The sequence below is a fragment of the Fringilla coelebs genome (genome assembly GCF_963513975.1).
Source record: "Fringilla coelebs genome assembly, chromosome: 3".
NCBI classification, from domain to species: domain Eukaryota; kingdom Metazoa; phylum Chordata; class Aves; order Passeriformes; family Fringillidae; genus Fringilla; species Fringilla coelebs.
The window spans coordinates 39,996,734-40,006,241 of record NC_140030.1 but is presented as its reverse complement, the minus strand read 5'-3'; the positions used below and the strand labels follow the sequence as shown (position 1 = coordinate 40,006,241).

General features: G+C 42.6%; 1 protein-coding gene across 1 annotated transcript; it reads left to right on the top strand.

Moving 5' to 3' along the window:
* The first annotated feature begins 1,649 nt into the window (after positions 1-1,649).
* Positions 1,650-6,617, top strand: NDUFAF4 (NADH:ubiquinone oxidoreductase complex assembly factor 4). Its single transcript, XM_084202866.1, has 3 exons — positions 1,650-1,791; positions 2,362-2,459; positions 4,610-6,617. The coding sequence occupies exons 1-3, from the start codon at positions 1,665-1,667 to the stop codon at positions 4,922-4,924; spliced, it is 540 nt and encodes a 179-aa protein (XP_084058992.1). The 5' UTR covers positions 1,650-1,664; the 3' UTR covers positions 4,925-6,617.
* Positions 6,618-9,508: the final 2,891 nt, after the last annotated feature.

Below are 9,508 nucleotides of genomic sequence, written 5' to 3'. Positions count from 1 at the left end.
ATTTCTCAATTGTATTTCTCCATTGTAGCCTCACCACTTACAAAAGTATCAAATCCTGGACTCAGGAACACAGGTTTAGTCAGCAAGTAATTGACTATAGATATTTAATTAAACTTGTCACCAGTCTGACTTCAGCAGATTTTAACAGCTTCCTATTATCACTGTATCACTGCTCTCCTTAATTCATTCGCATGCAATGTCTAAAATAAGACAGAGTCAGTAAGCTTATTACCAGAGAACAAAAACATGTTTCTATCCTCCTACAGACTGTAAAAGTCTTTAAAATAAACAAGTGGAGAAACTGCATCTTCCTGATTCCCAAAGAGAGAAGAAATCCAGCACACACCATGTTTAGGCTGCCTTGTCTCCACTGCCTTTCTAAATCTATTTGGCTTCTCTCTAAAGAAAACACAGCCATTCATTAATCCAGCATTAAAGCACACTGTAGCCTTGACAACTATCACAATTATTTCATTATTATTAATAAATAATGCTACTAGTAGGAGACCAAGTTCTGAACCCCAGGTTTTGTAGGCCCACAATAATAAGAAAAAACTAGGTAAATGCAAGGGCAGGGCAGAAAAAAGGTGCTTCCCACTCAAAAAAAAAAAAAAAAAAAAAAAAAAAAAAAAAAAAAGGCAAAAAAAGCAGCACAAGTCTGGAATTTTCTCTGTCCTTCATCAACACTCCCACTCCAGATGACTTCATTCAGGCAAGAGAATTACCATGAACTAGTGGTCCAGAAGGCACTAAGACTCTGCAAGGAGCACATAGACAATTTAAAGCCATAAGGGAATTACTTATTGGCTAATTCACACAGCGGCTGGAATGAACGAGTCATTAATCTCTGCTGGTAAAACACCTTATCAGTCGTGGCTGAATAAAGTAGCTAACCGTCAGGTTTTATTGCTTTTTGCATCAGGCTAGTAGCTTTTACTCTTGCTGTTCCTGCCTTCCTTTCTGGATTCTGTATGTTTTCACACTTCTCCAATCTATGAACTGCTGACTCCACCGCAACAATTTTGATTCTGTCGACAAATTTACCTTTCTTATCATGCATGCCTTAAGGCTTTCTCAACATTTTCTCACAAGCAGTTTTCGCAATTTTTGCGAAGTCAGAAGACAGGTTATTTGGTTGAGCTGAAAAAAGAGGGTCTGCTCCCTGAAAGCATGGTGTAGCCTACAAATTCCCAGCACTACTGGGGAATTGTCCCTCGCCGCACTTTCGACCCGCGCCCATCCCCGCCGATAAATAAGTAGCAACAGTCACGACATGACGTGCCCGGGGACTCAGGCACCGGGCTGAGAAGGAAACCCTGAAGCGGCTTTGCGAGCATTCCCGGCGGGATCTGCCCGACCGGGGGCTGCTCTCACGCACGCCTTTAGAAAAGCCACGGCAGGACCGTCCGAGGCAGCGCCGGGGCCGAGGAGAAAGCGCCGCCGGGGCGCCGTGAAGTGCAAAGCGAACGCGTTGTCTCTGTTCTCGCCCGTCCGTTCGTTTGTTTGTTCGTCCGTCCGTTCGTTTGTTTGTTTGTTCGTTAGTTAATTAGTTAGTTTGTTAGTCTGCCCGCGGTACTCGGCTCATTTCCTTCCGGTGCACTCGCCGGCGCGGCACACCGCCCCTGTCCGGCGTGCCCCGTGCGCAGGCGCGGCCGGCGGCGGCGATGGGTGGGCGGGTGACCCGCGTGTTCCGGAATTTCAACGTGGAGAACCGAGCCCGCCGCGAGATCAGCAAGGAGAAACCGACGCCCGCGCCGCGGCACCGCACCGCCCAGCTGGACACCATGGCCGGTGAGCGCCGGCCTCGCCCGCCCGCCGGCTCCCGGTGCGGGACCGGTGACATTGAGAGCGGCGCGGGGCGCGCGGGGCATGCCGGGAGCCGCGGCGGCGGTGGCGATGGGGCGGCCGTGAGGCGGCTGCCGGGGACCGGGGCGATTGCAGCGGGCAGCAGCGTGGGGGAGGCTGGTGGAGGTGGCCTGGCGGGTGATAGGGGCGGTCGGTGGAGGTGGTCGGTGGGGACAGGGCCTGAGGACAGTTGATGGCGCGGGTGGTTGCGGGCACAGCTGGTGGAGGCGGTGGGATTGGTGGTGGCAGGGCTGGTGGCACGGAGCAATGGCTGAGCAGCAGCGAGCCTGTGGGTACTGCGTCCCGCCGTGCTGTGACAGGTGACAGGCCCAGCCCCACCTTGTCGCTAAGGTCAGGGCTGTGGGAGGAATGACGCCTTCCCAACAAGGCAGGTGCATTTGCGGGAACCATGCCGTGCCGCCGGGGGAGAAGTAACAAAAAGGAAACGATTTGAGTCAGATCAGTCTTTCCTACTTTTTGTTTTCTCCCTTCCCTTCTTCTTCTTACTGCCTTTAGATAGCCCAGAGATAAAAGAAGAAGTTCTAAGAAAGGACGATAGGTTGCTCACCTTGCTCAAAGATGTTTATGTCGAGTCCAGAGATCCACTGGTGCGGGTGAGTGCGTCTCTCTACGAGCCATACCAGTATCGGCTTTGTGGTCTTCAAACTCAGCACAAAGTCTGTCAAGAAAAATGCTCTTTGTGCATAAAAACTACCTTTTTTCAGTAGATAAAAGTGGTGTTTTTATTACTTTTCTATGCATCAATAACACTGAGTGTGTGTGACCCAGGGTTTTGAATGTGTGACAGATTGTAATGATTATACAAGCTTGTAAATGCTGACACAGTCTTCCTTTTTAACATTGAGTTGCTCTTATATTGTTTTTCACCTAAATTCCTATTTCTGCTTCTTGTGAGGCAGGATACTTCTCGAGCCTTTTGCAAAGATAAAGTAGTTTGCCAGAGATCATTTGTGGAGTTGTTAAAAAAGACTGGGTCTGCTGGGGAAGCAGGGATGTGGTAGAGGACAAAGATGTTTACTCTTTAATGGAGTCTTTAACTCCATTAAATGCTATTCAGTGCAGAGACCTTTTTTTATCCAGCTCATGAAGTGCCTTAGGTTTTTTCCTACATAATCATGTGGGTTGTAGGGTCATCATTTTCTTATTGCCACTGACTGCAATCTTTTACTTGAAAGGCAAAGCATACTCCTTTGTAAAGTGCAGACTGGGGTTCAGTGTCCTCTTTTCCATCATATTGTGCTACGGTTTGTGTGTTTTACCTGTTTCATTATCAAACCGCTTTATTCCAGCTGCTTTATTCAGCAATACAATTTTTATAGTCACCTAGCAAAATCCCCAAGTCTCTCTGATTTGCCATTTATATGGTATTCAAGTCTAAAAATATTTAAAATGCAAATAGATTTCTTCAGTCTCTACCTGAAATTTTCAAAAAATCTCTGTCCTTAATTTCCATCACAGAGGTTGGGACTCTAATCTTGAAGTGCTGAAGGTCTAATTTCAGTATCTTTCAGTATTCATGTATAAACTTGTCAAGAGAGATTTGAGGAAAAAGCCCAAAGTGGAACAAATCTTTACTCAATTCCATGCCTACTTTGAGTTTGCTGCCACAGACTTGCCCTTGTGCTGTGTCTGCTTGCAGCAGTTGGAGCACAACTGAAGTTTAATCACAGAGACTTGTGGTTAGAGCAAAAAAAAAAGCTTTCTCCCATTCCTCATGTTATCCTGATGACTTTGTGCATTGTGTACATGATGTGTACACACCTCTGTGTGTGCTTGGGCTGTATGCCTGTGGTAAGTGTAAAAGCACCAGCTTGGGAGCCCTGAAGTGGCAGATTCCCAGAGACAGATGATATAATTAAGAGTTGAAAATCATTCTTTATCCAAGCACAGTTTTAGCAAAAAGTAGAAGACATGGAGTACAGGCCAGACATTCGTTGTAGCTCAGAAACAGACACACAGGTGCTGTAGTATTCACATCAGTTTTCTCAGCATCTGAGTTAATACAGAGTGTCTGTGTAATAATCAGTGGTTGTGGACTCTGATTACTCTATAAATACTTCTAAATTTAAGATAACATTAATTGTATCTTTTTTTTTCAGTGTGATTCACTGATTAATTGTTAATAAAAGGAAATATGAGGAAGTGAAAGCTGTTTTGGAGATTATTTAGAAATATGAAGGGACTTTAGAGAAGACACTTTGTGTGTCTGCATGTTGCAGTAGTCATGGCAGTTAGACTCCACATGATGCTGCAAAATAGCAGGAAAGCTTGTTTTCTAGACAGAGCAAAAGAAGGAATTTCTTTTAGTAGGAAAACTAAAATTTGAAAACAAAATGAAGGGGAGACAGACTACACAAAAAAGTTTTCCAGTGGTATCAGAAGGATACTGATTTTTTGTATCATTTTTTGTCCCTTCCAATGAATCAGTACCAAATATTAGGTTATCTGGATTTACATTTGCCTACCAGAATCTGTAGTTTGCCTTGTATGAAAGGGTACCAAGCCAATACAATACTTAGAGTGCAGTGAATAGGAGCTTTTCAGCATTTGGTTGGGAGTTGACACCCTATGTAGAATGGCTGTGGAAGAAGCTAGGCTGGCTAAGCTTTTTTTTTAAAAATGGGGAAAGCTAAATGTAAAAGCTAAACAGAAAAAATATTTAGGAAAGCAGCTTAGCTGCTACTTAGCTGCATAGTAAACAGAACTGCTGTTGAGCTCTTTTTGTTTTCCTTCCCTCAATTAGGTAAAAGATGGAGGTGGTGAACATCTTCCAAGTAAACAGGAGGAAAAGAGACTTACAAAATTAGGCCACTTGGAAGGTCTAGATGTTAAGAAAGTTCCGAAAGGCAAAATTTCCCTTGTGGAGGCTCTGACACTTCTTAATAATCATAAACTTCAACCTCAAATATGGACTGCAGAGAAAATAGCAGCAGAATACAGTCTGGAACTGAAGGAGGTCAACTCTCTTCTGGAATTCTTCATTCCTTTTGCTGTGCAGGAATTTCCTAGAGAAACCAAAAAAGCACTAACAAGCCATAAACCAAAAAAGTTAACATAAAAATATTTGCCAAAACCTTTTGTGATCTCACTCGTGTCTTCATTTTACTCTCAAGTATATTCCATGTCTGAAAATTGAGTCGATAACATGTCATCCAGCAAGGCTACTTCCTTATGCCAGTGAGATGTATTCAAGCAATTCCATTCTGCATTGGATGGCTTCAGTGAAATGCAGCAACTACAGTTTGTAAACCAGAATATGACTAATTCGTGGTATGACAGCATGTCACACAGTTCTCATTATCCCATTCAAATGTTATGAACTCAGTTAAAGCATTTTACTTTAAAAGATTGCCTTTCTCAGCAGAGACTTCCTGGCCTGCAGCTAAAGAGGTGCTTGTGGGTGTTGGCTCTGTAATTTCATGTTGCACTGCTCTGTCAAGGAATTGCTGTCGAGGTGTGTCCATATAACAAACAGCTGTATTTCTTTTGTATAAGAATGGAATGTTATTTATACTTTGTAAAGAAGGTTAACCACAAGGGCATTTGGAAAATTCAGCTGTGTCAAACAGGAAATAAAAAGAAGGTGAACAGCAAGAAGGCCTCTTTCTGGTGCTGGAACAGGGATGGCTCATATGTAACTCCTCTTATACTCTATTCTCATTTAGCTTAAATACCTGAACCTCTCCAAGTGTTAGTCAGGGAATTTGTAGTGATGATCTTCAGGCATAAGTCTCTTGCAGTAGCCTGTGGCATCTGCTATATGAGGAACAATGCTTCATATTAATAGGTAGCAAGGACATGCAACTGGATGTATTAATTGGACCCACTAGGAGGACTTCTGTAAATGTTTGCCTATCGTGTTACAACAATCCTTTTTCCCTGGGGAAGCCTTGTCTGATCCAAGCATGGGCTAGATCAGGTCATGTTTACATGCACACACCTAGACAGATGACACAAGGGTGACACAAACAGTGAGGTAGTGGTGGATTTTAACCCTGATACTGTGATTAGTTGTGTCTGTATGTAAGAAGTTTTGCACTGATGGTTAATCCTGTAGCGAAACGTGGTCAGATAAGCTGGGGAGATGGGGCAGCAGATAATCAGAATTGATACTTTAAAATGCATTATGGTTGCCTTCCTTTAAAAAACCCAGAATCTTTAATTTTATTCCTGTCACCAAAGAAGGTGAATTTAAAGGATGTAAGTCCATGCCAGGCTTACAATGTAACCTTCTTTTCAAGAACCTTTCTGCCAAGTCTTGGAGTCTGGTGAATGTCTTACCAAGAAGATGATCAGCTTTGTTATTTCACAGCAAGATTCCTTCGAGTTGGAACATGGTATCTCCAGTACAGTTTGCCACAGTGTATTTGAAGGTTATGTTTGATTCATTTCTGAAGTACATAATGTTGTACAATAGTGGAAGATGACACTATGTGCATTGTATGACTATTCAAAGTTGTTAGTCTTTGGATGTGTGGCTTGGCATTTGTCCTCTAATACAATGGGGTACAGAGCTGCACTCTGAAACTAATGCACCTGAGTTATGTACCACATTAAGACTGCTTTGCACAAAATACTGTTTTATAAAATGCTATAACAGAAATACTTAATTGTTTGAGTACTGTTCATCCTAATGTAATATTTAAGGTGACATTCAGAAAACAGATATGGAATGCATTTGGTACAGATACTGTTGATATTAAAGATGCTGCAATTTCCTGTAAAATGAATTTTATTAGGATTGAAGTTGATTAAAAACATACTACAACCAGAACCAGGCAACAGTTTAACCATTCCCTTTGACTACCTTGAGATGTATTTTGGCATCTTTTGTCTGGCTTCATGAAAATCTTCTGATGTGGCTGCACCATGACAGTGCTCTGTTTCACTTCATGGTACAGTACTGTGTTGCTTACACCCTCCAGGAGCAGGCTTCTGCTTTGGGATGTTTAGTGTCATCACATTCAGTGCCCCAGCCATACCTTCAGGACGAAATCCTGTCCACTGTCATGATTGCAAAGCTGTTCCCTGTTTCTGTGGAGCCAGGATCTCTTCCTCAGAATATACTATCCACAGTGGGAAAGCAGATGTCCCACAGCAGAGTTGGTGTAGGGATCCCATCTCTGCAAGCAGGTGAACTTGTGGCCCAGAAGGTTTCCCTGGAGCAGGGCAGTTCTCTGGCAAAGTGTGTTCACCCACGGAAAATTAGATGCAATGCAATTTGTCAGCACGGATTCTTCTGCTGGTCACCTGCCCCACCTGCTGGGCAGTGTCAAACCAGTATTACAAGGGTATTGCCAATGGTACGGGATCATGTAAAAATTTGTACCATTATCTATCCAAATCATCTGAGGTCTGAATATTTAGCTTTCATTGTGTTTTCCAACATGGAGCATGTCAGTTCCCCAAAGCTCACAGGAGCCAGGAGCATGGATCTTTCCTCTACTCTGGTGGGAAAGCCTGTCCCTGATGAAGCTCTGCAACACAACTATCTTGTCCCATGTAGGATACTGACCACAGCATGTGCGTGTGCCTACAGTGTTCCAGTATGTGTTTGAAGGTAATGCCATCTTTAGGGTTGATGTATGGAACAAGACTATTCTCACTGTTGCATCTTTTCTAGAACTACTTATATCCTTTCTTCCAGTTTCAAGGGACATTTTACTCATCAGTTATCTTGCCTGGTTACTAGTTTCTAATTGGAAGAATAATGGTATTTTCTTTACACTTGAAACATGGTTTTGTCTGTGTCCCTTATATCTATATCCCTTTCCTGTTTGGCTGTCAGCTTAAGAAAGAGGTATTCTTCAAGCAACTAATTTGAAGAGGTGATTATGGGAAATTTGTGGGAACTTGAAGTTCAGTTTTCAGGTACTTCTATGTGAATTTTTCATGTCTCATTGCCATGCATATGGTGAAACAAATTTAGCTCAGGTGGTTTTGGCCACCATGCCAACATTTGGTAGGGAACAACCTGTCTCACTCAGACTGCTTTGTTATTATGGAATTAATGCAATGTGTTACAAGTACTTTGTGATCCTGCAAGGGATTTGTTTCATTTCTAGTGTGGCACATGTTTGACAAATTTCTTACGTGTGACATTATTCTACCAGTTCTTCAAATATCACTGAATAAACCCCAGACCACTTTGAACACCAATGCGGAGTGAATACACAGGAGCAGGCTGAGCCTCATTTGATAATGAGGGTTACATTCCTGGTGAGTCATAAAATTGAATGTCTTCAGGTATACTGGAATTCCTGGCTTGAATTTTTTAAAGAAAATTTCTTTAGGGGGAGTCAAATAGCTAACTTACCCAGGTTTTCTTGGACATAGTCCTCTTTTTCTAGTCTTCTTCTATCATTAAGTCTATTCCCAGCCTTCTGCAGCTAGTCTTTGCTGCTAGGAAAACTTCATGCACTTGCACTCTTTCTCTGTTCTAGATCATATGCGAATGTTGGTTGTATTCTGTCCTTTCGGTAACAACTATTTTATTTTTGCAGAGCTCTCTTGCCTTCTAAGAGTAGCACACCTGCTGAGGTAAACTTGAGAAGACTGAGCACATTTCGCGCTGCAGAACTTATGAATAAGACAGGTTTTTCAAAAGGAATTTAGCTTTGACATCTTCAAAAGCTACTCTTTAGGGATATGTGAACCTAGTAAGGAATCTCTCTCACCATATATGCATTAACTGTAGCTTGGTTCCTGCAGACTGGTGGCAAGATAGCAAGATTGGAGCTGTGAGGCAGGAGTGAGTTTTAACTCTGCTCCCCATGCAGTTTGGTAAGAGGGACCTTCAGTATAAAATGTGAATTTTCTGTAGCCTCCCAGCACAGGGAACTTGTCTTTTAAGTTGCCTTTTTTTGCTCAAGGAGAAAAGAAAAGTATATGTGCAACATATGTATTAAACTTACAAAATGGAATGTCCTATTTCTGTATTGGAAAATCAAATCAAAGCTCAAGTAATCATACAACAGGATCAAAATGCAAAAGTTAAAAAAGGGTGCCTGTCTCACCTTCTTACATGTGAGCATCATGCTTGCACGTTTGAGATTGCATGAAGCTTCACATTTCACAGCTCTTTCTGAAGCCCCTTTATACAGGAGTTTCCTGCCTCTTAATTGGATGGTGCCACTGTTGAACGGACAGGGCAGGCATGACCAGAGCAGGGGGGCTTCAGGTGCAAACAGGTTTTGGTACTTGAGACTGTAGCAAGTTGTACACCAACTGCTGTGGTATTTGCAATCAAAACACCCTGTTGGTGCCTGTTATTAAATCTGTTTCCAGTAATCTACAAGTCTAATGAATTCTGTTAACCTTTCACAATTTAGGTACTGCTGTGTTGTTACCAGAGCTAAGTATTTTCTCCTGAAAAAAGCCACAAATCCCATGGATTAAATTCTCTTAGAAACTTAACATTAGTTTTCTTGGTCTGAAACAGACTTAGATGTACAGAGCAGCAGTGGTAAGTAACAGCAGCACATCTCCTGTATCATGCTGGAAGGAGAGCACTATGGTGCTCTTGTGCCTCTGCAGGGTGCAGTGGGATTTGATGCGTCTGCCACAGAAAAAGAATTTTAAAAAAAGTCTGCCAAGATCGTTCTTTTGTGACTGTTGTGCAAAATCTCCTTTCAGTGTGGGT

What these genes read in the sequence shown, in the direction of transcription:
- NDUFAF4 (XM_084202866.1), top strand. Translation starts at nt 1,665, where the DNA reads ATGGGTGGGCGGGTGACCCGCGTGTTCCGGAATTTCAACGTGGAGAAC. An exon ending in CCAGCTGGACACCATGGCCG is followed by an intron (nt 1,792 to 2,361) that starts GTGAGCGCCGGC and finishes TACTGCCTTTAG; the next exon opens with ATAGCCCAGAGATAAAAGAA. An exon ending in CCAGAGATCCACTGGTGCGG is followed by an intron (nt 2,460 to 4,609) that starts GTGAGTGCGTCT and finishes TCCCTCAATTAG; the next exon opens with GTAAAAGATGGAGGTGGTGA.